The sequence below is a fragment of the Nicotiana tomentosiformis genome, chromosome 4, assembly GCF_000390325.3.
Source record: "Nicotiana tomentosiformis chromosome 4, ASM39032v3, whole genome shotgun sequence".
Taxonomy (NCBI): Eukaryota; Viridiplantae; Streptophyta; class Magnoliopsida; order Solanales; family Solanaceae; genus Nicotiana; species Nicotiana tomentosiformis.
In genome coordinates, this window is record NC_090815.1 from 134,809,038 (window position 1) to 134,835,809 (window position 26,772).

Genomic DNA, 26,772 nt, shown 5'->3' on the forward strand with positions numbered 1-26,772 from the left:
AAATAAATAATGAATTTGACGGGTTATTTATATAAAAATCCGTTGTTTTTTCCATGATATATAGATTTCCGTACGATATTGAAAGATTCTGGTGAACATGAGTGTCCCAAAGTATATGGCGACATAATTTACAAAATGACAACACTTTTCGCACTTCTTTATTACTTTTCCCGCGTATTTTACATATCTAAGCCCCAAAACAAACCATTCAAAGTTTCAAACTACGAAATCTTCCCTACGGTGTTCTCATTTTGTTCACCAATTCACGCCATTTCCTTTTTCTCCTCTCTACTCCAAAAAAATGCATCTCTGGTTCCATTAATACGTGACGCTTGTCTTTTATTATATCTTATATTTACTGGTCAAATAAGCAACCTTATTTCTACGTCAAACACACCAAAACAACAGCCTTTTGATTCACGTTAAGCAACATCTTTTGGTTAGTGTTGTTGTTGTTCTTCTTCTTCTTCTGTCAAGAATGGGATCGCTTCCGGCCCTCGACGAGCCCAGCTGGACGTACCCATTAGCTCGCCGTGATGAATCTGTCTTTGATAATTATCATGGTGTCGACGTTCCTGATCCTTATAGATGGTACGTCCATTTTGTATGATATTCTTTTATTTTAATTTGTTTTCAAAAGGAACGATAGCTTTTTATATTTTGAAACTCTTTTTAACTTTAAATTTTCGATTTTATCATTAGTAACGTGCTCTTTCAGCTACAAGTTCTAAGGGTATGTTCTTAAATTTCATGGCTGGTCAAATATATGAGTGTGAGTTTGTAGAAAAGAGCTTATGTTATCTCAATATGCATGCTCTAAATGACATTCTATTTAATTCTCATCTAAATTTAAGTTATATACACGGATAGTATGTACAGACCATTTTTTACAGTATTAATTATATCTTTATTACCAGATTATCAATTTATTAATGCTTATCAAAATATTTGATTGTAGTGGTTTCATAGCAATATTATAGAACGTTAATTGAAGGAATTATGGATTCATATTTTTGGCGGAGTTTTGATTTAATTTGTTTTGTATTTTGAACTTTATATTAGGCTGGAGGATCCAGACTCAGAGGAGACAAAAGAGTTTGTTGAAAAGCAGGTGACTTTGACTGATTCAGTGCTCAAAATTTGCGAGACAAGAGAAAAGCTAAGGGAAAAACTCACGAAATTGTTCGATTTTCCTAAGTATGAAGTTCCTTTTAGGGCAGGTGATAAGTACTTTTACTTCCACAACACTGGCCTTCAACCTCAAAAAGTCCTTTACGTTCAGGTTCGTAAACACGAATTTTTTTCCTTCTTTATTTGGCTTGTGGAAGTCCATTTTTTTTATTTTCACTAATCTTATTAATGTGATTGTGTTTTATTATGAAATTAATTTCTATACACTAACAGTATAAAAATATTTTTATACTATTGAGTCGTCTAAAGATAACTACATGCAACTTTCATAATAAGTGAGATTAATTAGTAACTTGAAAATTAAAACAGATTCCCGCTACAACTCATTCAAATATACAAGTAATAATGTAAAATTACTTTATATTGTTAGATTAAAAAAAATTAAACCAGTTTTATTATTGGTGTTTTTAGGATAATTTGGATGGAAAGCCAGAGGTATTGCTTGATCCAAACACACTTAGTGAGGATGGCACAGTTGCATTAAGTATATGTGCAATTAGTGAGGATGCTAATTATTTGGCATATGGTATCAGCTCAAGTGGTAGTGATTGGGTGACAATTAAAGTTATGAGGGTGCAGGATAAGTGCGACGAACCTGATACAATTTCTTGGGTAAATTCATGAAAACATAAATTAATTATTTCACTATTTTGAGATATTATTTGCTAGGTACTTAGAGTTGTATTTAGTCACTATGATTGTAATTTTGTCCTCACAGGTTAAGTTCTCAAACGTCAGCTGGACTCGAGATAGTAAAGGATTTTTCTACAGCCGTTATCCAGCTCCCAAGTGAGTTTTTAAAGTTGTATTATTCTTTAGGATTTAACTTGTATTCATCGATAATATAATGGGAATTTTACACTATAAGTATTAAGTACAATCTACTGTATATACAGAACGTCAGCTGCGTTATTTCTAAGTTACTTATTATAAGTAATAATTTTGTGACAATTATTTCTACGTCTCAATCTCAAACCAGTTGAGGTCAGTAAAAATATAACAAGGATAATGTTTTATGTTTCAAGTGCATGCTATCTTAAGAATCTATGTCGTCAATTTTGCTATAAGATGTTTTTATATGATTAATTCTAAAGTTTGAAGATTCTTGCTTCTTAGGAACGGGGAAAATTTGGACGTGGGGAGAGAGACAAATGTAAATTTGCACCACCAAGTGTATTACCATAGCTTGGGTACTAATCAATCTGATGATATTTTGTGTTGGAAAGATACAGAAAATCCAAAGCATAGACATATGGCTTCAGTTACCGAAGATGGAAAGGTAATTACTTGCTAATTCTAAATCTACCCTAATCCTAATTGTTGCATGATTATGTGCAAGGGCAAATGTAGCTTGATAATACCAGATCATCTTAACCCAGTACTTTCGACGAGGAGTATGAATTTATGAATAAAAATTCATTAAAATTGCAATAAATAGAAGATATGAACTCATAACTTTTAAGATATAATGGGTTCAATGCTAAAAACCTTACATGTTGAACACATATAGTTTAAATCTTGAATTCGCTTCTAATTATGTGGTGTGTGACCAACAAAATAGGGTAGTCTAGTTTAACCCTGCTTCACAGCTTCCAATTAAACACATAGAAGTCACATCTTCACCACCTGGAAAGGCACAATTCTCCATGCTCATGATCTCTGGTCATCTGAATGGGCATATATATTCATGCTCCGTCTCGCAACACTCCGTTCGGAAATAACTCTGCAGTCAATTGACTGCGGAGTTATTCCTGGATATAGGTGCGAGAAGGAGCATAATAGATCCATTTAGATGACCTTAGAGATCGTTGCCACACATGAGCATGGACAATTGTGCTTTCCCTATGGAAGTTGTGACTTTCATTGAGTTTAATCGGAAGTTATGAAGTTTGACCGGAGTTGACTTTGATGATATCGGGTTCGAATTGTTGTTCCGGGACTTGAAATAGGTTCTTTGCTGCCATAAAAAGAGCCACAAATATATATATGGTGAATGAATCAGATAATTTTCATTGAATCAGCAGCATCATTTAAATACAAGTCAAGTGAAACAAACTTTCTGAGACTACTCCTTTAACTATGGAGAATTTATTCAAACCTAAAAACTAACCATAAAGGAAGGAACAACCCTACAATAAAGGAACCTGAACACTGAAGAAAAGGTCAAAACAATAACAATAAGAAGAACTTTGATTATGATTTGGTTAATATTCCTTTTTACCTAAATTAGATTTTCTGTTTTCTTTTGCAGTATGTTCTCCTATATACTTTTCGGAACTGTGACACAGTCAACAAATTACATTACTGTGACTTATCTACACTACCTAATGGAATTGGAGATTACAAAGGCAGAAGCGGGGCGCTTCCCTTTAATAAGCTTGTCGACAATTTTGATGCATCTTACGATTATGTTGCACATAACGACTCCATTTTCACTTTTCTGACTAATAAAAATGCTCCCAAATACAAATTAGTCAGAGTTGATTTAGAAAAGTCTGATTTTTGGTTTGATATTATCGACGAGGAGGAAAAGGATGTGCTTCAATCAGCTGTTGCTGTTAATGGAAATCAACTTGTTGTGAGTTATTTAAGAGATGTGAAAAATGTGTTGCAGTTAAGAGATTTAGAAACAGGAGTTCTGCTTCATCATTTACCTATTGATATTGGCAGAGTATCAGGAATTTCAGCTCGTCGCAAAGATAATTCTGTTTTTATTGGATTTATGAATTTCCTGATTCCTGGATTAATATATGACTGTAACCTCAAGGGTGAAGTTCCTGATCTGAAAGTATTTCGAGAAATTGTTGTCCCTGGATTTAATCGAACAGAGTTCCAAGTTAATCAGGTAAATGAAGTTTTTTTCACTATGCTTGAACTTGCACTTTAAATATGTTGCATTTGCATGTGCATTCCCTCAGGGTGTGAGGAAAGTCATTTTCCTCCGTTTGGTGGAAATCGTTTTCTCTAGAAAATATTTTCTAATAACCAAGCACCATAAAAGGAACTATTTATTTTTCGTCATACCAAAGACACCCTGAAACAGAAACTAATATTTGCATTAGGGTACACTGTCTACATCATAGTCCCTTGGGGTCTGAGGCGAAGTCAGCATTTAAAGTTAGTGGGTTCGATATTGTAGTTCTTAAGACAAATATTGTTTGGACCAAAGTTATTGGGTTCGGCCGTACATATTCAATGGATTTCTTAAGACAAATATAAGGTTTGGACCAAAGTTACTAGGTTCGGTCGAATCCCTAACATGTATGCTGGCTCCGCCCTTACTTGGGGTGCAGTCCTTCCCCGGGCCCTACGTGAATATGGAATGCTTTGTGCCCTGGGCTGCCTTTTTTTACCAAAGACACCCTGAAACTTGTATTTTCCCTCATGATTTTGATTAGTGTGGATCATCTATACTTCTTTTGACCAATTAATCTTGTGACTATTTGCAGGTTTTCGTGCCGAGTAAAGATGGTGTTAAAATACCAATATTCATAGTTTCTAGAAAGAATATTTCTTTGGATGGATCCAACCCTTGTTTATTATTTGGATATGGTGGATTCAATGTCAGTCTTACACCATCTTTTTCTGCTGCTCGAGTTGTACTTTCAAAGCATTTAGGTGTAGTTTTTTGCATAGCAAATATTCGTGGTGGTGGGGAATATGGAGAAGAGTGGTATAAAGCTGGTGCTCTTTCCAAAAAGCAAAATTGCTTTGATGATTTTATTTCTGCTGCTGAGTATCTTGTTACTGCTGGTTATACACAGCCACATAAATTATGTATTGAAGGTGGAAGCAATGGCGGTCTTCTTGTTGGAGCCTGCGTCAATCAGGTACTTAACTTATATCTACTGACAGTATATGAAAATTTTACACTATCAGTGCAAATTCTACCTCAACCCTTAGATAAGTTTACTTGCATTATTGCTCGTGTTATTTGTAATTACCTTTTAAATGACATGATAGAATAAAAAACGTTTACTCTGTCCGCGTATAAAAGTTACGTTCAAAGATATGCCTACTTTTACCTTTGCTGCATTCTAGTGTACATTCACATGGGCGTATATAGGGTAGTAGAACGGACGCATCCAAATCCAGTAACTTTAGCTCAGATCTTGTTTATGTGTTAAAAATCCACTAAATTAGTACAGAAAAACCTGGGAAAAGATAGTACAATTGATAGATTTCGAACCCAGTAAATCAAATAGAGTATTGTAGAATTTTGAAACATAAAAATACTGGATCCGCCTCTGAGTATTCATATATCGTTGTTAATTGTGGTAGCTTTATAATTGCAGAGACCTGATCTATTTGGATGTGCTCTTGCTCATGTTGGTGTTATGGATATGTTAAGATTTCACAAGTTCACTATAGGTGAGTGTGTTGTTTATACAGTTATATTTTGCTATTTTGGTTGTTGGTTAATTCTGTATTTTTCAATTTATTTTTCCTTTTCTCATTAGGCCATGCATGGATTTCTGATTTTGGCTGTTCGGATAAGGAGGAAGAGTTTCAATGGCTAATCAAGTGAGTTCTTGAACTCTTATTAAAAAGAGTTTAACTTCCATTCTTTTACATTATCATCACTTAAATGATTACCACAACTAATTGCTCTGTTTATTTATGCATTAAAGGGGAGCTTTGGCGTAACTGGTAAAGTTGTTGTCATGTGACCCGGAGGTCATGGGGTCGAGCCGTAGAAACAGTCTCTTGCAGAAATGCAGGGTAAGGCTGCGTACAATAGACACTTGTGGTCCGGCCCTTCTCTGGACCCCGCACATAGCGGGAGCTTAGTGCATCGGGCTGCCTTCTTTTAGTGTAACTTGGGACAATGAATTTACTGATGATCTTATATACAAATTTTCTCTTTAGGTATTCACCACTGCATAATGTAAGGAGGCCATGGGAACAATTTGCTATTAAAGCATATCAGTATCCTTCGATTATGTTATTGACTGCAGATCACGATGATCGAGTGGTTCCATTGCACTCGTTGAAACTATTGGCTGTAAGTTACTAAGTTAGCCAGATCATTTCCGATGGAATTTTCATTTATATATAATAGTTTAAAACTCTTTAATACGATCAGGTCATTTAAAACTTAATTGTAGATAACTCCATTTAGAAGCATATATTGATAAGCTAAGTTAAATAGTTAGCAACATTTTATGACATATTAAATACATTGATCGTGTCAAATATCTACACTTATATTGTCGGTATATATAACTTAAATCTATTGCGTTTTGTTTTTCAGACAATGCAATATGTCCTGTGCACAAGCGTAGAGAGAAGTCCGCAGACGAACCCCATAATTGGTAGGATTGAACGAAAGGCAGGTCATGGATGTGGACGTCCAACACAAAAACTTGTAAGCTTTTTACCAATAATAATTTCATATGCATCTTTAATTCAAAGGCAGAATATTATTGAACTTTATATTTACCTGCATTGCAGATTGATGAAGCTGCAGACAGATATGCATTCATGGCTAAGGAAATAGGTGCATCTTGGTTTGAATAGATAAAGTTGGTATAAACTAACAACAACAACAATAATTTCGCCTCAGTCCCAAAAAAGTTGAGGTAATAATGGTATAAAACATCGTTAGGAAATCAATGGAAGAATGAGCTGGTCGTTTGGTTGTCCTCACAGTTGGTGCTTCATTTCCAAATAAAGGAATCTGTTTACAAAAGCAGAGTCTCAGAAATAATAAAAGCTTCCACCGTTTTAGTATCATTTTGGATAGCCAGAATACTGATGTATAGCATGCAACAGTGATCTCAATACAGATAATATTCCTATGAAAGGGAAATTGGTATATTTGGATACAATCCTTCGCCCCTTTTTTTCTTTTTTCTTTTTTGGACGAAGAATTGTTAAATAGTAGTATAAAAATAATGAGTACCGGTGCAGTAATATTTTTGTAAAAATTGCATGGGGCGCCCTATTTATACCCGTTTTGTTTTTTCGTTTGCATCCGTACCCATTTTTTTTGTTAAAAGCGTTTTAAAAAGACGATTTTGCCCTTCTTTAATAAAAGGCTATCGACAAGCTGCACGACAAAAACTTAAGCATATTTAGGCTAAAGTTTAAGCAAATAAACTAAAAAACTTCAGCTTGTTTAGACTGAAGTTTCGGATAAAACTCAGGATAAACTGTAGACTGCGTTACAAAACTTCAGCTTATTTTGGTATGAAATTTTAGCAAATGAACTAAATAACTCCAGCATGCATTAGCAAAAACTCTTTAGAAAATTACATACTGCAAGACAAAAACTTAAGCATGTTTAGTCTGAAGTTTTAGCAAATGAACTAAAAAACTTCTGCATGTTTAGTCTGAAGTTTTAGCAAATGAACTAAAAAACTTCTGCATGTTTAGTCCGAAGTTTTAGCAAATGAACTAAATAATTTCAGCATGTTTTGTCTGAAGTTTTAGCAAATGAACTAAATAACTTTAGCATGCATTAGCAAAAACCCATTAGAAAATCACATACTACAAGACAAAAACTTAAGCATGTTTAGTCTGAAATTTTAGCAAATGAACTAAAAAATTTATGCATGTTTAGTCTGAAATTTTAGCAAATAAACTAAAAAATTTCAGCATGTTTAGTATGAAATTTTAGCAAATGAACTAAATAACTTCAGCATGCATTAGCAAAAATTTATTAGAAAATTACATACTACAAGACAAAAACTTAAGCATGTTTAATCTGAAATTTTAGCAAATGAACTAAAAAATTTAAGCATGTTTAGTCTGAAGTTTTAGTAAATGAACTAAATAACTTAAGCATGTTTAGTGTGAAGTTTTAGCAAATGAACTAAATAACTTAAACATGTTTAGTCTGAAATTTTAGCAAATGAACTAAATAACTTAAGCATGTTTAGTCTGAAATTTTAGCAAATGAACTAAATAACTTAAGTATGTTTAGTCTGAAGTTTTAACAAATGAACTAAGCTAGCGTTTGGATATAAGTTTGGTTGAAACTATAAAAAATGAGTTTTTGAAGATGAGATAAAAATAGTTTTTAAAAGTTGAAATTGTGTTTGAACATGCATTTTACTTGAAAAAAATTTGAGGTTTTGTAAGTTGACTTCAAATATCTGAAAAACTACTCTAAAGCTATTTTTGATATTTGAAGATTTTGTTTTCAAAATCTGAAAAAATGATTAAAATCTATAAACAAACAGATATTTAAAAATAAATTTGAAAAAAAACTCTCAAATTCTATGCCCAAACAGGAGCTAAATAACTTCAACATGTTTAGTCTGAAGTTTTAGCAAATGAACTAAATAACTTCAGCATGTTTAGACAGAAGTTTCGGATAAAATTCATGACAAAACTGTAGATTGCAAGATAAATAATTTCAGCATGCATTAGCATGAAGTTTTAGCTTCAACCTGAAACAACTTCATGCTACATTAGCATGAAGTTTTAGCTTCAAGGTGAAACAACTTCATGCAAGTGTGATTCTGAAGATGAACCTCGACAAGTTTCTGATTTTTTTATAAAGTTGCTGGGAGGAGAGGAGGAGATCGTTTTATATCTTTTGTCAGGGGTGTAATTGTCATATTTTTACGGATTTTTTGTGAGATGACTACCAAATCAATAATTTTAAAAAATAGGGTACAGGTTAAAAGGTAGCACAAATATAGGGTACGACTACAAATCCCCCAATATTTTTTGGATCCATTAACATCCCGGTTTTGCTTCTGCCCCTAAAAATTGGGAAGACTGAATTTAAGATCAACTGATTTGCAGAATTAGGTTATTCCTATAACTAATTAAATAGTACAAAATTTCATCCTATGACGCATACAACATGAACATGTTGCACAAAAGGAGGTTGTGAAACCATGTTCGAATGCAAGTTGATGTTTGGCTATAATTATATATTTTTAGTGTATTACTTACCTTACATTGTGGTGCTTTATTGAGTTTATTTTATGTGTAGGTACGTTGAAGAAGAACTTAGGATCAAAGTAGAGATTTTATGTGTATTTTACATACTACAAGAGTGGTTCGTGATTATTTGATGACGGAAAATATTATTATGTATAATTGTGCAATGTTTGAAGACAAAACAAAAGAAGACAAAATGAAATAATGCAAAGAATTTTTGAAAAAGAAGAGAAAACGTTAATTTGAAGAGTTAGGCAGCAGAATTGAATTGAGGAAGCAATCAGGCTACGCGGGGATATTTGCTCACTAAAAAGTTGGCGACGCACGGTGTAAGGCGAGCTGGAGGCGCGCGTTAGAGCAGGCTAGGCGCGGTCTGTCGCGAGGTGACGCATGATCCGGGTTTCAAGCTTATTTCGTCTACTTTATGGTTTTGAACTGGTTATTTCGTCTAAGCATTTTCCCTATACATATAAATAGTCATTAAATACCATATTTTGAGAGGAGACCGAGAGGGGACCGAGATTAGACCTGGAATTTTGACCTAAGGAGGCAATAACACATTAGGATCAAGGCGGAGAATTCTCCTACGAGTTTTTCACTTCCTTTTTCCTATTTCAATTATTGGTTATGAATTCTAGTATTGTAGTTTTGCATACTATTATGAATAGCTAATTTGTTATCTAGAGTTTTGATAGAATCTTTTGTAGGATAAATTCTTATTATGTTTTTATATAATTGAGCCGTTGAATTTCTCTACTTGTTCAACTACGTTATTATTGTGGTTGGTTGAAGAGCTCTCAATCGATTGTGCCTATTTAGTGTGTATTACTCGGAAGAAAGTGCATATTTAGGTAGTTGTTGAACAACATCACTCCTAATGTATATGAGAGATCAATACGGATGGTTTAAAGGTGGGATTAGGAATAACGAAACCTTGGTGCGATCCGAGTGAGCCGTACTTAGTGCCAGCTAGCGTAATTCGGAAGAAAACTTAGGCAAAATTATAAAAGGCATAGCGGGAAGGATTCCGATAATTAGAGAAATCATAACTCTAGACCTCCTTAGTCTTGTCTCAAATTTCATCCTTGGTAGTTGATAATTTTACTGTTTTATAATAGTTGTTAGTTAATTAGTTAGAAATAAATATTATAATCTCTATAATTAGAAAATTATTTGGACTTGTGTTTCTCAGCAATATTGAACAGTTGTAGCTAAGCCTTAGTTCTCTATGGGATTCGATTCCGGACTTGTAAACCGAATTATATTTGCAACGACTGCTTAGTCGTTTTTATAAGGCATAGTTGGGCGTGATCAAATTTTGGCGTCGTTGTCGAGAAACTAACGGTGTGTAGTTGTAGCTGTACATATTGCTAGGTTTCAAGTTTGAAATTTTATTTTATTTTATTTTATTTTACTTATTGATTTGAGAAACATGACATCTTGGAATTATGGATGTTTAGGTGTTGATAATTTTACTTTTGATCCGTATACATATTGTGAAGGAAATCACCCGTGGCAAAATTTTTAAAATGTTCCTGATAGCGAGTTATGTGCACCAACTCAATCTTATTTGCGGAATGTGTGTTATGTGTGTGGTGGTCAAAATGCTCACTTTCATGGTTGTGCTTATATTTCTTGTCCTCCTCCAACCCCTTACTATGATGGTTCTACTTTTTCTTGTGAAGTTAATAGGAACAAAGAACCTGGGGATGCGGACCTGAAGGAGATCAAGGATATGTTAAAGTGCCTTTGGAACAAAATAATGAGAAACAACTGCAAATAGAAAGGCAAGAGGCAACTATTCGCAACTTGGAGGCTCAAGTGAGTCAAGTGGTTGAAGCTTTTAATGCTCAGCAAGCCAATTTTGAGGATAGTAGCCAAGAAGAACGTTAATTTAAGGTGCTAATTGAGGAGGTCAGAGTAGAACATCAACAACGTAGCCAACTACAATTTGAGGATGTCTATGTTGAAGAAGTGAGACTAGAGTCAGCCAAGGACATTGAGGATATAAATTTTTTTGACTCTAGTATCATTGATGTTGAGGATATTGAAAGTCCTGAAGTTCATGTGTTTGAGCGCATTGGTCCTCACTCCAAACATTTTTCTACATTAAAATTGGATGATGATATGAAGATAGAGTCATCCGAGCCGATTGAGGAGTCAAGGAATGAGGAACAAGGTGCCTACATTTTGGAATTTTTCTTGCCTCAAAGTCAGGATTACACACCTCATGTAAAGGCCAAGAAGTGCAGAATACTACATTATTTCCTTGGGACAGTTAGACTCGTTCCACCACCCCAGGAGCATAATCATAAGCTTGAATCAAAACTTGGGGTCCAATTCATAAGTTCGAAGTGGAGGCATAAAGTGATCCATGTCGTGCCGCGATGTTAAATCAAACGCTTGTGGGGAGGCAACCCAGCATTACTTCTTTTTATTTTTTATTTTTTATTATTGTATTATTCTTGTAGTGTTGTTTTTATTTCTCTAGGAGCATGGGAAGCAAGGCCATTGGAAAAAAAGCAACAGCAACCCAGATGGTTGGAACTAAGTGTGAGGTACCCGCACGAAGGACCAGGCCTGGGAGAAGTCTGAGTACCCCATGAGCTGCTAGTGCTTCGGCCTTTGGCCTACCAGGGAGTTCCTTTTACCCTCTTATATTTATGGGTCTGCATTGGGGACAATGCACAATTTTAAGTGTGGGGTGAGGAGATTGTCTGGGTGACTTTCTATGCTATTTTAGTTGTGTTAGTTTAATTCATTAATTTTTTTAAATTTTTTCGAAAAATAGAAAAGATTGGACTTTTCCCGACGATGGATCTCCTAGACAGCTTTCTTGAGGGATTTAAGTCTAAAGAAAAAAAATCGTTGTAGGCAATGTAATAATCCCCCGTGATTTTTCTTTGTGCCTCGATTCTTTTCCATGGGATGTAGTTTGAACCGGGTCATAGTTTTTATTTTTAGAGTAGAATAGGATTTAGGAAATAAAAGAAGGAATATAAAATTCCTAGGCATTTTTTGACTTGTTTGATAGTAGCATATTTAGGCTCTAGCATGTGTATTACCTTCCCTATAGTTTGAAATTACTTATGATGCCTTATTGAGTCAGATAGTAGGTCTATTGACGCATATATCTCATTTTCTTGACTTATGTTCACTTTGTGCTTAATGCTTAACATCTCGTAGCTCCGTGAATACTTGCAATTATTTAAGAATCAGAATGGAACCGTCCTTAGTGAGTCATGTGCCATGTTTGGTGAGAAATTGTATAGTCCGTGTCATTGCAGTAGAGTCTAGAACTTGCCCGGCATGTGAGTTGAAGCGAAATTTTAGGTTTTGCTCGATTTGAAACATGATTTTAGGCTTTATTTAATTCTTTTGAATTTAATTCTTACCACGAATAAAAATTATTCCTAGTCAACCCTTTTGAACCTATAGATTTTTATTTGGCAACCACATTACAAGCATATACCCATTTGTTCTAAATTTTTATTATTTTGATTCTTTTACCTCTTAAAGCACTTTAATTGTGAAATGAGCACTAGAAGAAGTAAGGACTAAGTGTGGGGTGACTTTCGAGTGAAACCAATGAAAAAAAGAAGGGTGCACTTATTTTTTTAAAGTAATACACCACTAGCGGAAACTGAAAAGGGAAAAACAAGAGTAGAAAAAAAAAAGAAGAAAAGAAGGAAAAATATAGATGAATAAATTATTGTCTTATTCTTGCTAGTGGGATATAAAGTAAAGTAGTGCTTAAAGAAAGGGAGAATATTTTTGAGGTGTGATCTTGTTTGTGAAATTGAAGTGGATTGAAGAATTTGCGCTTAAAGTTATTATCTAATGTGTTAAAGTGCTTGGAAGGATGAACCACTAATCCAAAATATATCTTACCCTTCCCTTAACCCACGTTACAACCATGAAAAAGTCCTAACTGATTTTAGATTGAGCAAGCTTACATTAGTAGAGGTTTACATAACAGGCAAGCCTATGGTACTTTGTGCATGCATGTGACTTCTTTGTGAGAGTGAGGAATTTCTTTGATTTATCTGAGTCCTTAAAATATATTTGAGCATTTGATTCGAATGTGTGAATTCAACTTACTCATTTGTTCTTGTTGTGAGAGCACATGATTTCGCAAGGGATATATGACATTATCAGACTTCTCTCTATGATATTGGGTGTTCAAGCCATGAGTGCATTGTGACTTTTGAATCGGTTTTTGAGGCTAGGATTGTTATGAGCATGTTTTCTTTGTTTGAATATTTTTGAAGTTTGGCATAAGAAAAGGGAAGTGTATGTGATTTGCATATGCTAAAGTTGAATTGTTGCAATTAACCATGGTCATTGGTGTAGTGTGCCTCAATTGTGTAAAAACAAAGTGCTCAAAGATAGTGTGAATTGTTAGTTGACTCGAGGACGAGCAACGTTTAAGTGTGGATAGTGATGTTTGACTATAATTATATATTTTTAGTACATTACTTACCTTACATTTTGGTGCTTTAATGCTAAATTATATTATATTTATACTTAATTGAGTTTATTTTATGTGTAGGTACGTTGAAGACGAACATGGGAGTAAAGTAAAGATTTTATGTGTATTTTATATACTAAGAATGGTTCGTGATTATTTGATGACGGAAAATATTATTATGTATAATTTTGCAATGTTTGAAGACAAAACAAAAGAAGACAAAATGAAATAATGCAAAGGATTTTTGAAAAAGAAGAGAACGTTAATTTGAAGAGTTAGGCAGCAGAATTGAATTGAGGAAGGGCTACGCGAGGATATTTGCTCACTAAAACATTGGCGACGCACGGTGTAAGGCGAGCTGGAGGCACACGGCAGAGCAGGCTAGGCGCGGTCTGTCGCGAGATGACGCATGGTCCGAATTTCAAGCCTATTTCGTCTCCTTTTTAGTTTTAGACTGATTATTTCGTCTAGATCTTTTCCCTACACATATAAATAGTCATTAAACATCATTTTTTGAAGGGAGAGCGAGAGGGGACGGAGATTGGAGATTAGACCTGGAATTTTAACCTAAGGAGGCAAGAACACACTAGGAGCAAGACGAGGAATTCTACTACAAGTTTTTCACTTCCTTCTTCCTATTTCAATTATTGATTATGAATTCTAGTATTATAGTTTTGCATACTATTATGAATAGCTAATTTGTTATCTAGAGTTTTGATGGAACCTTTTGTAGGATAAATTCTTGTTATTTTTTATATAATTGAGTCGTTGGATTTGTCTACTTGTTCAACTACGTTATTATTGTAGTTGGTTGAAGAGCTCTCAATCGATTGTGCCTATTTAGTGTGTATTACTCGAAAGAAAGTGCATATTTAGGTAATTGTTGAACAACATCACTCATAATGTATATGAGGGATCAATACGGAGGGTTTAAAGGTGGGATTAGGAATAACGAAACCTTAATGTGATCTGAGTGAGCCGTACTTAGTGCCAGCTAGCGTAATTCGAAAGAATCTGTCTAGTAAATTGTAGTAGTTACTCTGGAGAGAATTACGACACTCAGAGCGCTCATGATCGGTAGAGAAAACTTAGGTGAAATTATAGAAGGCATAGCGAAAAGGATTCCGACAATTGAGGAAATCATAACTCTAGACCTCCTTAGTCTTGTCTTAAATTTCATCCTTGTTAGTTGATAATTTTACTGCTTTATATTAATTGTTAGTTAATTAGTTAGAAATAAATATTATAATCTCTATAATTAGAAAATTGTTTGGACTTGTGTTTCTCAGCAATATTGAACAGTTGTAGCTAAGCCTTAGTTCTCTGTGGGATTTGACTCCGAACTTGTAAACCGGATTATATTTGCAACAACCGCTTAGTCCTTTTTATAAGGCATAGTTGGGCGTGATCACAAGTCTCTGGATCCGACAGAATTATCGTCCTATCATTCTGCCTGAAAGCAGTCCATTTTCACGTCCGTAACATCGAGCTGCAGTATCTCTGCTCTGCAACCAAGAATTGAACCAACACTGCAGTATACAAAAAGATTTGTAAATTTATGGTTGAAGAGCTGATAAGTAGATCAACAGAGCACAATATAATATGTCTGAGACTGAATTACATCTCTTATTGTTGACACAAACAGCACCAGGTTCCTCATCCAAATCCATATAACAATTCAAATATCAGCTATAGACCATGAATTTATAAGTTTATCGAGTTTGAACATATCAAAAAGTTATTTTTGATCGTACTACCAATGCAGAAAGAGTGTCTAATACTTGCTAAATGAGGACCAAAGTGATATTTTTGTCACAGAAAATTAATTACTATTCTTCCTACTCCAGTTTCACCTATAAAACCATGAATCAAATGCAAAACACAAGCATAAATCTGCACATTTGGTTTCCCTGATAATTTCCTCATTATAATTCAGTATATCATAATCCTCTCTATGGTCACAATGTGGCCCCTCACAGTACATTACTTCTGGGGAAGCATTTAGCGAGGAGAATAAAACAAGACGGCTAATAGCAACCATATAATGGTAAAGGGAAAAGCACAACATTAAACTAAATGGATAAGTTAAAATAACCACTTTATACCTGGGCTGGGTGCGACCAAAATCCCCATGAACAAATTCCTTGATATATGTCCCAGCCTGTAAAAGACAGCTGCCACTGCATTATGCTCTTTTACAACAATTTTGAAAGAACTCTTTAACCCTTAGGCACATCATGCATTACAGAAATGACACCGTAAAAAGAGTCACAAGAGGTTAAGGAACCTCAAGCCTCGGAACAATCCAAGTTTGAAGGTTAAAGGAGACATAAACAAGTATATACACACACATATATGTACAGAGAGAGAGAGATTTGATGGTAAAAGAAGAGGCTCCCAGAAACTTCCTCTCTGGCATCTTTTACGAGAAAGCAAGACGAGGAAAAAAGAGCTTTTGTCAATTGTAAAGACACAAGTATTTGCATCTACGTCTTATTTGGGAAAATACCTAACATTCACTTCTATTGCAGATTGAATAGCATGCTTACTCTTATCAGAGATCAAATAATTTCAGTTCTCCTAAACTTTTCAAAAACAACAAAATCTAAAACACTAAGACCACCTTTATACTTCCTGACTCCAAATTTATACAACTTAAAATTTAAAGCCAACAAAAGTGGATCAATTTACATTATCTTAAACAGTCTAAACTATTTTACGAAGTGAAATACAGTTCCAAATTGAAACTGGGGCAGTGACGAATTCTCTCTTTCTGTGACACCTTTCTTGATATCTTGACACAGTATTATGCATTTTCTTTCCAATATCAAAAGAAAAACAATTTGACAACTCTAAAGAAATTTGAGATAGGTAGTACAACAACAACCAAGTAAAATCTCATAAGCGGGGTCTAGGGAGGGTAGTGTGTACGCAGAACTTACCCCTACCCAAGGGGGTAGAGAGGCTGTTTCCGAAAGACCCTCGGCTCAAGACGACGAAAAGAAACACTATATCAGTACCATCATCAGAAAAATCAAGAAATAATGACAGCATCATAAGAACCAGAATTGTTTTTGAGATAGGTAGTAATTAGCTTATTCTCTTTCCCAAGAAAACATAGTTAGAGAAAAACAACGTAACGTCAACTGTAGACGGTAACCTGAGTACACAGATGCAGTAGAAGATATTGTGAGCTTCCAGAGATCCTCTCCACTTTCATCCTGACACAAGAAACAACACTTGTCAGGGATTGATAAACAAGTAAAGCATATAGCTGTTAGTCTGTTGCTAGAAATTGTTCATACCAATGTATAATTTTCTCTCTCTCCAATGGACTTCGGCGATGGAGAACCCTTATAGGCGTTTTTTGAGCAACTTTCTGAAGCTCGGAGAAAAAAAAGGGAGAGAGAAAATGAAACAAATTATCAGATAAAGATGGTGGAGGATCAGCCATTTAACACATTATCAAATTACACTCAAAAACAAATTTGATGCTAGACCCAAGTTTTATAGTAGTTGTTTAAAGCTGATGAAAAGGAGAGAGCATATGACACATGAACAATCAAGCCAGGGGCTCCAATAGTTAATAAAAGGTAGTGCTCTGATACGTGTTTTTTTTTTCTTTCTAATAAGACAATATATTCCTGATACTTTTATCTTAAATTTCACAAACAATTAGGAACTTTTCAAGCTCTTTCTATTAAATGCAAATAGAGAACCTCTCACCAATTCCTTTAATGACGATATTGTTTGCAAATCATCATCGCTGACGGGACGAGAAATCCACACCAATGCAGTGTACTGCTTCTGTATTGGATGGAAAGAAATAACTTACAAAAAATGGGATGGGCAATAAACAAGGGAAATAGATAATATACTCAGCAGAGATCTGCTGGTAAATACAACTACTATAAGCTTAAATGACCAGAAGTTTACCTGCTTCTCCGCCTCTCCTTCACGCATGAGGTCCCACCCTTGACTACCTACAGCTCTAAGATTTTTAACCCTGACCTGCGTACAAATATGTAAAGACCGTCTCATATATGAATTGGCAAATGACAAAGTGCTATGTGCTCCACACTCGTTTAAGTTATCAAAGACGGGTTAGAAGTATTAACAAACTCACCAATTGACTTTCTAGACTATTAATTTTCCTCTCTATCTCTTTTATGAGCACTTCAGAAGGGACTTTGCGTGCATTTTGTATCTCTACCAGAAAAGGACGGCCTGTACCCAGCATCCGGACCTGAGAAAGGCAGTGTTGAGACTAGAGGATCAATAATCATACGATACTTCTGGGTCTGTCAGAAACCACATCTTTCTTACATCAATATCCTCCCTACCAGCAGCATGGAACTTATAATTGTCACCCTGGAAGATAGGAAGGATGGCCCCGCCTACTATTTCCTAAGAGAACATTCAAGGAAGGGTTAACATTTATAAACATTTATTCACAGTAACTTCCACTATAGAAATTACAACTATGAAGAATAGGGTGAAATACCTCAACAGATGCTTCTCCCATTCTTTCATCATCGATAACCCAGGGTGTCTGGCTGACATTTCTTGAATACTGCAGTAAAGGTACATTCTCAGTTGGGCAATATTCTGTCAAGGCAGCTTTTGAAAAGGATTATGGAACTAAGAAGGGTTGATCAAAGATAAAGTTTGATGATAATGGGCAAGAAGCCAGATTCATAAGTATAGAAATAAGCCTTCTCAGGAATGGATATGAAACGAGCTTAGATGACTAATTATAAACTAGATCTCTAATGGTAGCCTGATAAGTTAGATTTGAAGAATAAAACACCTTCCACAATTTCAGATTGTTAGAGATAACCTCCTACATCAGATATATAATGGCATACAAAGGGATAATAAATGTTTTGAATCACTCTACTTATCTCAGGTTTTGGATTGGATGCTTACATTCTTTTATATAGTATCAAAGCCACCCAATTTGCGAGGGTTTTCAAAAGTCTTGAGCTACTCTACTCAGTGCCCTACAGTGTTGGTACGCGAGCAAACTATTGGTTTACAATGTTTAGCCTACAAAATAATTGTAGTTAATAGTCAAAGGATAGTGGGTTTTACTGACAATAAAATTTTCTCAAGCACCTATCTTATCCTTCACAAATAATGATTTAACTTCTCCACAACATTTTGCATCCTTCTCGATCTAGTCTTCTTCCTCCTTTTTGGAGAACGGAATGCAGCAAAAGCATTGGCAATAACGTTTGGGGAGTCAAAACTCTAAACTGGATGCGGAGCCCAGAATTCAATAAATACAAACAAACATTGGTGCCTATTCATGGGTTTCTGCAGAGAAGTTTAATTACAACAAGCTTTTCAGGTAGAATTTACTATACCTTGAGATATCTTCCTCCAATAAATATAGGGCTTCTACAGCAATGAATGGTCAGACAACAAGGCTTACTGACCTGTGAAGAAAATTCTCACTATATATATATAATAGAAAAACATGCACATCGAATATACTTCAAATAGAGTAAAACGTTATACTGCTTAGACAGGAGTTCCATTAATATGGAGTGCCGAAAAATAAATGAAAATCCGAGAACCAACTTACTGAATATACCTAGACACAATACCTTATTTAACTGAGCCATTAAGTAACTACAACTGAGATCTTGGGAGTCCTTGGGACAAACTTTCGTCAGTCCATCTCCATCACCAATATGATTATCAAAAGACTCAACATGGGGAGTAACGGATTCCTCAGTTGTCTTGAGGTCACCAGTGAAACCTGCTTTGCCTGTCAAAGGCAATAATCAGTCATAATTTCTATTGCTCCCAAATTGACTACACGATGAAAACCAAGCAACATTTGATCCAACAGATATTATGGAGCACAGAATGGAATTTTAGTTAGCACATGTAATCAGAAAATTAAAATACTGATAGAATACTTTTTCCACTTTAGCCGTTAGATCAAAAAATCAAATGCACGAGCATATAAGCCACAATTCATGTGATTTCTATTTCCCTTTGGTTGTAAAACTACTTCCTTTGAAGTTTGAACATCGATATTAGAGTCATACATTCCCTAATATTAAATCGAGCAAGATCCTTAAATGACAATTTAACTATAATATCGCAAACTTGGAACATAGATAATCTTTCCAACTTGTCTACTTTAGACAGCATATGAAATAAAAATATGAATACGAAAGGACGATACTGCTGGAGGTGCTAACTAGGGGCAAGGGAAAGAGTTGGAAGAACCTCAACATGAGATATTTTAACGAAAGTCTCAAGCAGTAAACAGTCAAAACATCAGAAGTATCATCTGTTTACATCAGCCTAGCATCTGATCCTAAGCTATGAGATTCATTAACAAGAGGAAAACATGGAAACTAAATATCGTTTGTCAAACCAAAAGAAAAATGAAGACGCTTATCTATCCCTACTTGCGCACAAGAAAACTATCACCTTTTGGATAGTTTCTCAACTCTTAAGACACAGTAATGAGAAGACGGAAGGTAAGAGTAATAAGTTCCAGAAACTTAACACTCTCAAATAGGAAAAAAGAGAAATTTGACAAGATAGCATGCCTGTTTTCCTCCTCTTATTTCCTCCATTCCGTTCTTGAATGTCATCTCTTGTTAATGCATCAGAATGTGAATATGTTAAGCGAATGCGCAAAGAACCTTGACTAGATTTTACACCCTGCAGAACATGAAAACACTATTACATATATATAATTTATTTTACAGGCATATGTCTATTGAACACCCAGCCCAGTGCGCTTCAGTTAGAATGTTTGTCCCCTATCTATTTTCTCAATTTCAAGGTATCTTATTATATATAAATGAAAAATAACAATTAATACCAACATTATTCAAATCCCGTAAAAGTTTCAAAATATTGATATTACTGTACGGGTGCAAAAGAGATCAGAAAAGAGGACCTCATTACCAATAAGCTTTGTAATGGATTTGTCACTAACAATTTCAAGATGTCTTTCGTACAAATGAATTGATATTCAGCCTTTTCTTGGAACCAAAGTTCATGGTGGTACCTATTTTTCATATACAACCTGAAAACAAAAATATTTTACCAGTTACTCAAATTAGATAGACATATATGTATGGAAGTTAATGGTGAACACCAACAAACTCCAAGTATATTAGTTCAGATCAAAGAAAGAGAATATATTAATATGCTGTCATATCTCTTAGCATACAGATATGGAGCGACATCCGACCCTCCTATCTAACTTGAATGAAATTGATAGCAAGAAATTCATGAGACACTAAAATCTTACCAGACTGCTTGATCATTTTCTGTTAAAGCCGACGGTAATGAGAATTCAAGAGAAAAACTATCAATTTGGTGATGTTGTTGCTTTACAGGTTCAGAAACTGCTAAAGCAAAGTCATCAGCACTATCCTTTTTCAATAAAGTTCCACTGTCATCATTATAGAGAAATTGCAAAATGCCTAAGCAAATTTTGCAAAAGTTTGTCTCCTTTAATGGTTCTTGATGCAATTGCTTAATACTAAATTCTCCATCTTTTTGGGGATGATCAGCCGTGTCAACATCTTCTTTTCTCATTACATCTGCTAAGATATCATACCACTTTGATATTGAGAGTGAAGGATGTGAACACATGAGTTCGTGAAGTCCAAATAGTCGAAAAATGCATCGAGCACATGCCTAAATGAAACATCCAAAAGATATTTTTGAGTCACAAGTTTAAGAATTAATAGAAAACATCTTCTACTCCAATGACAAGACAAACTAATTGCAGATGGATAACTGACCACAATCAACATCCAAATTACCTTCAACAATTATTCACTTCTTTCTTTATCACTAAAACTATTCGCTTCTTTATTTAGAGGGAGAGAGTTCTCGGGTATAGCATAGTGCAACAAGCCACTTGACATGGCTTTGAAATAACAAGTGGACTTAATTCACCAGATACCTACTTTAACAAGATACTTTTATTAAACTTATAGCATCATAAATTACAGTAGATGTAGTTTTAGTCCACCAATGCATTAAGCTTCAAAAAATTCAGTCATTTGTCTTTTGCAAACAAATTAATGAAATCAATCACTTAATTTTCCACCCTCAATATTCTCGCAAACCTCTCCACCAACCACATGGTAGCACCTTCCAAAATCCATGTACTTGAAGATCCCTTGGATTGCAAGAGGTTAGGGCAGGTGTTGGTGGAAGTGTGGATCGATTGCAGCGGATAGGGGGGAGGAGGGCAAAAAAGCCTAAGAAAAAGTTGCTCTCAAAAGCTCTTATAATCATGTAGGTGAAAATACAGATTGCTCCTCTCATCAATTCCAGCAAGTGCAATGTTCAATTATATCAACCCACCATAAGAAGCTAAGATATGCAGTGAATAAATGACCAGAGGGATGACGCGGATTTTATTAACAGATAATGTGTTTGAAACCTCCCGCTATAACGAAGAGGGAATCTGTAGTAAGAGCTCCCTCTATGCCAATTCAACATACGTACTCAAAACAGTATTTTTCTGTCAATATATATGATGTCCTTATTCCCTATCCCACCAAAGATAGAGAGGAGAATGGATGCTTTAAGGAGGAACTTTCTATGGCAAGGCAACAAAGAAAAAAGAGGGTACCATTTAGTTAAATGGAAGATTGTTACTCTCAGCAAGAAACAGGGAGGCTTGGGAATCAAAAACTTAAGGAAACATAACCAAAGCCTTCTTATCAAATGGCTGTGGAGATATACTAATGAAGAACATTCACTATGGAGGATGGTAATTAAAGACAAATATGGGGAAGAGGGGCCTTGGAAAACAAAGAAAGTAACCTCTCCATATGGGGTAAGTGTTTGGAAGGCAATTAGAGCTCTTTGGCAAATTTTCAGCAACAAAATCAGCTTTAGAGTGGGGAATGGGCAGAACACCTCTTTTGGGAAGACAACTGGTTGGGGCATGAGCCTTTGAAGACAATGTATCCCGATATTTTTTCCATAAATCAGCAGCAATAGGCCACTATCTACAATGTTTGGCAGCTCAAGGATGGAATCTCACTCTATGTTACTCGGACTCTTCAAAAATGTTGTTGGGTGCGTGTCGGATCCTCCAAATTTAGTGCATTTTTGGAGGATCCGACACGGGTGCGGCAACCCTTTTGGAGAGTCCAAGCAACATAGATCTCACTTATAGAAGATTTTTAAATGATTGGGAGATTACTAGAATCACAGACTTCTACAACACACTCAATCAGTTTACGGGGGTGAATTTGAATGTTAATAAGGCATGGTGGCTGGGGCACAGTTCAGGAAGGTTCTCTGTTAAATCTTCTTATCAGATAATTAATCAAACAAACATAATGACTGATCAAGGGCCATGGAAACACATATGGAAAGCCAAAATCCCTTACAAAGTGGCATGTTTTGTTTGGTTGGTAGTTAAACAGGCATGTTTAACACAGGACAATTTGAAGAAAAGGGGTGTGCAATTGTGCTCAAGATGTCATCTATGTGGAAGAAAAGCAGAGACTAATAGTCACCTGTTCTTACACTGCACAGTGACTGCTCAAATTTGGAACATATTCCTAGCTCTAACAGGGATACACTTATCCCTGGGTCATGCCAAATAGCACCAAGGACCTGCTGTCATGCTGGAATAAGGTGAGAAGAAGTGCAAGTGAGAAGAATAGTTGGGATCTGATTCCTTCCTACATATGGTGGACTATCTGGAAAGAGAGAAATTCAAGATGTTTTGAAGACAATGCTAGCTCAATTCAGAAGATAAAAATGAACTGCATACTATTATTTTATTTTTGGTGTAAACAAGAATACACAGTGGACACAGAAGCTTTAATAGATGTTCTAGGGACTTTGTAAGAAGATAGGAATTTTTGTTGTATATTTTGGTCCATAGACGGAGGAGATATATAAAGTGTGTCGTGCTTGATTCATAAGATTCTATAATCAATAGCACCGGTATATTATTTTACTTAGCCTGCCTCTCCCATGACTTTCCGGACCAACCAACCGGATGCTATTGCTAAGAGGGCATTCGAGTCAAGTCAGCAAAGGTTCGAGCAGGACGGCGGTTAGTCTTCCTCGTCTCTTTCGGGTGGGCGGCGGGACCTTTTTTATCGGTATGCCATTACTGCTTGAATGAATACCGAAGGCGCTAATACGATTGTTCTCGAAGCAAAGGCCCATATAATTCCTTTTTCCTTATATAAATAATAAATATGCCGTTTCATTTCGGTCTAACTTCCTTACTCTACGATGTTTCCCCACTTTCCGTCCGTCGTGTGTTCCCCTTATGTCTTCTGTAAGAACGAGAGGGATGGTCTCCCCGCTAATACTTTTTCAGATATTCCCCCTTCCAAGAACGCTTTTTCGAGCCTTTTTCCCTCATCCCTTTTGGTTTGGGGACGACAAGTACTTCGTCTCGAGCAGAGCCCATTGTCAAAGGATCGTTTCGCTGGAATGCTTGCTTGAATATAACTACTCCCAAACCCGAAATGAAACCTCTCAAGCCAGGGAAAGATTGACCATCGGGTTCATTTCCGAGTCAGGACAGAAAGAGGCCAAGAGTGAGTCGGGACCTGAACCGTGGTGGTGCTCTTCTACAGCTTCTTCTACATAGGCTCCGTAACTTCTGGAATTGAAAAAGGAAGCTATTCCAAGCCCGATTTTCCGTGCGTCTTTCTCGTGGCGGGAACAGAAATAGCAGTCCCGAATTCAAGTTGATTCTATTTTGACTCTTTCTCAGAGAAAGACAATCAAGCAATCCTATATTTGATGTCGATTCATGAGGCTTAGCGAAAAACTAAAGAGAACAGATTCAAGTTAAGTTAGCCCAGGAGTAATCTAGCTACAAATCTTAAGGCGATCTATCCAACTATCCAACCTACCCCATACTGACGAATGAAAGAAGCTCATCGTAGCGTGAAGGAGATAATAGAAGGACCCGTCGAAAGTAGTTCCGTCTTTCCAGGTCTTCCGGAGTCAAAATTTCTTTTGTTTGCTTCTACGTCTCATGACGGGAGTGCTAGACCCTGGGGTTGGTAAGGCGAAATGAGGCCACCCACTTAGCAGAGTCCTGTGTTTTTAATAAACATGGGATAAAAGCCCCGTCTCATGGTGCTTTTGTTAGGAGTTCCCCATCTCCGGTATATTTTACTGTGGCTCTATCTGGTGTACATGGGGTGCATACTTATCTCAAGAAAGGGGATTCAGCCCCGGCAAATGCGATGCAGTGAAAGACGCTGCGGACTATGTGGCCTTCATCCCCCCCCCCATATCGAATTCTTTTAGTATCCAGCCCGCTCCCTTTGTTCAGTCGGAAGACTTTTCGGAGCCGAGCCAGGAATGGCTGTTAGTGGACACCCACCAGCCTAGAAGAGGATTTCAGAATTCCAGAGGCGCGCCCTTGGTGATTAAGTTCCGCTTTAGTTGGTGTGAAATGAGCGGATTCAAGACGACTACTTCCATTCCTCTCCTTAGACCGACTTTTTTGTTTCGGTAATGGAATCAATAGGTTTCCCGAACGGGGATATAGGAAGAAGCCTATAGCCTACAGCCCCACTATCTGCTAGTCTGGTTCGACTCGAATTGTAATTATGGCCAGCACAGCCTTTGTGCTTCTGAATATAAAAATTGTTACATCTCAGGAAAAAAAGATGAAAGGTGCTAAGTCATATAACAAGATCAATAGAGATTTGAAGTAAGGCTGCAATCATAGATGCACCTTCTAAAACCTCAGTACATTTCATACCCAACCTACTCTTCTAAGAAAATGCAGATTCACCTAAAAGCTTCTTATTTTGTTTTGACATGTCAATCCACTCACCCCAGTTTATTTACACAGGATTCAGCTTCTCATTAAATCTAGAAGAAGCTCTTTGAAATATTTCACACTTCTTCAAAAAGATTCCCGCTTTGCTATGCCAATACCTCTCTCCTATATTTAATGTTAGAAGGTAAAATCTAACTGATGCTTTGTTCGAATTAATATCAACATATATTGGGAGCAGTGATGGAGGCGGTCTTTCCGCTAAGGGGTTCAAAAAAGAAAAGTTAAAAAAAAAAAAAAAAAAAATGGTGGCCAATGGGAACTGAACCAGAGGTTTTGAACACCCTTGACCATTGAGCTATGCTTTTGGGCTTTGTTAAGGGGATTCAGAATATAATATATAGAGGTACAAAACAGATTTTGCTCTAGCGAAGGAGGTTCGGGAATCACCTTCCACGCCCCTAAATCCGCCCCTGATTGGGAGCCTCATCAGATAGACCGAATTCTAGCTCAAATTAACTCTAAAGCTAAAACTACTAAGATCCCTTTTCTTTCCCTTCTCCAAAACAATTCATAATTTCAGTGAACTACACTAATATTAATAATCATAGGACGATTTACGGGATACTACAAAAGGTTCAAGCTTTTAACTTTGTTTTATCCACCTAGTTCCGAACAGTACTCAGGCATTTTGCGATTATCAAAAAAAGTTCAAGTTTTTATTTCTTAGAAATAAATTAAACATTCAAAAAGAAACTAACACTCAAGTTAATTGATAACAAAATATTACGCAACAACATACGCAAGAAAGTTCAACTCTTTGATGAGAAAATACATACATACCCCAATGGACCATAAATCTTTAACGGCGTTTACCGGCAGCTCATTAACGGCATCGCGAAGGAGACGTAGCTTCTCCTCCTCACACAACTGTATGTTTCCCTCGACGCCGTTAACCTCCGCAGCAACTTCGCCGGCCATCTCGTTTATCAGGGAAAGTGGCGGCTCACTACTTTGAACCAAATAAATAAATAAATCGCACTGTTTTTCCCTTTTTCTTTTCAAAGCTTCAAATTTACTTCCTGTATTATCAGAAATTGCTGAATTTTAATATTCCTTAAACTTTTGATTCATTCACAATTTTGCCCTTTGTCATTAACTTATACCTGTGTAGTTTTGCGTTTATCAACAATATATTTAGAATATTCTTGTAATTATAAATAATATCAATATGTTAATAGAAAAAACTACTAAAATTGATTAAATACTACGGAATAACGTTATAATTTATTATTTTTATAAAAAACTTGCACAAATATTTGCAATAATTACTATATAAAACAAACACTAAAACTTGAACTTTTTAGAAAGATAAAAATCAAACAACAGAATAAAAAAAAGTGTAGTTGCACGAAATTTTATCGTGAGTTTAACTTTT

The 26,772-nt window shown here is 35.8% G+C and overlaps 2 protein-coding genes across 4 annotated transcripts; one reads left to right on the forward strand and one right to left on the reverse strand.

The window, feature by feature from the left end:
- The first annotated feature begins 218 nt into the window (after positions 1-218).
- LOC104091857 (uncharacterized) lies at positions 219-7,022 on the forward strand. Of its 2 annotated transcripts, XM_009597300.4 has the most exons (12): positions 223-591; positions 1,063-1,282; positions 1,603-1,803; positions 1,910-1,980; positions 2,308-2,470; positions 3,443-4,036; positions 4,641-5,021; positions 5,487-5,562; positions 5,652-5,715; positions 6,061-6,196; positions 6,446-6,559; positions 6,646-7,022. In XM_009597300.4, the coding sequence occupies exons 1-12, from the start codon at positions 479-481 to the stop codon at positions 6,709-6,711; spliced, it is 2,199 nt and encodes a 732-aa protein (XP_009595595.1). In that variant the 5' UTR covers positions 223-478; the 3' UTR covers positions 6,712-7,022. The 2 variants fall into 2 exon arrangements, 1 of the variants encoding a protein (XP_009595595.1); XR_685293.4 differs by lacking the exons at positions 6,446-6,559; positions 6,646-7,022 and adding an exon at positions 5,823-5,913 and having other exon boundaries at positions 219-591; positions 6,061-6,195.
- Positions 7,023-14,787: 7,765 nt separating this feature from the next.
- On the reverse strand, positions 14,788-26,420 carry LOC104091856 (uncharacterized). 2 transcript variants are annotated; one of them, XM_009597299.4, is made up of 15 exons: positions 26,178-26,420; positions 20,850-21,241; positions 20,501-20,621; positions 20,137-20,251; positions 19,174-19,328; positions 18,931-19,002; positions 18,066-18,134; positions 17,888-17,968; positions 17,688-17,807; positions 17,498-17,572; positions 17,288-17,368; positions 16,867-16,940; positions 16,722-16,782; positions 15,667-15,722; positions 14,788-15,090 (listed from the first exon to the last, which is right to left on the reverse strand). In XM_009597299.4, the coding sequence occupies exons 1-15, from the start codon at positions 26,313-26,315 to the stop codon at positions 15,006-15,008; spliced, it is 1,695 nt and encodes a 564-aa protein (XP_009595594.1). In that variant the 5' UTR covers positions 26,316-26,420; the 3' UTR covers positions 14,788-15,005. The 2 variants fall into 2 exon arrangements, with proteins under 2 accessions (XP_009595594.1, XP_009595593.1); XM_009597298.4 differs by having other exon boundaries at positions 19,174-19,337; positions 26,178-26,419.
- Positions 26,421-26,772: the final 352 nt, after the last annotated feature.

Bases quoted from the DNA above. Each gene is read 5' to 3' on its own strand.
- LOC104091857 (XM_009597300.4), top strand. From the start codon at position 479: ATGGGATCGCTTCCGGCCCTCGACGAGCCCAGCTGGACGTACCCATTA. The intron at 5,563-5,651 runs GTGAGTGTGTTG...TTTTCTCATTAG, and splicing joins ATTTCACAAGTTCACTATAG to GCCATGCATGGATTTCTGAT. The intron at 6,197-6,445 runs GTAAGTTACTAA...TTTGTTTTTCAG, and splicing joins ACTCGTTGAAACTATTGGCT to ACAATGCAATATGTCCTGTG.
- LOC104091856 (XM_009597298.4), bottom strand. From the start codon at position 26,315: ATGGCCGGCGAAGTTGCTGCGGAGGTTAACGGCGTCGAGGGAAACATA. The intron at 19,338-20,136 runs GCATGCTATCTT...TGCCTTTGACAG, and splicing joins AAATAAGAGGAGGAAAACAG to GCAAAGCAGGTTTCACTGGT. The intron at 16,783-16,866 runs GTATGAACAATT...TTCTTGTGTCAG, and splicing joins AGAGAGAAAATTATACATTG to GATGAAAGTGGAGAGGATCT.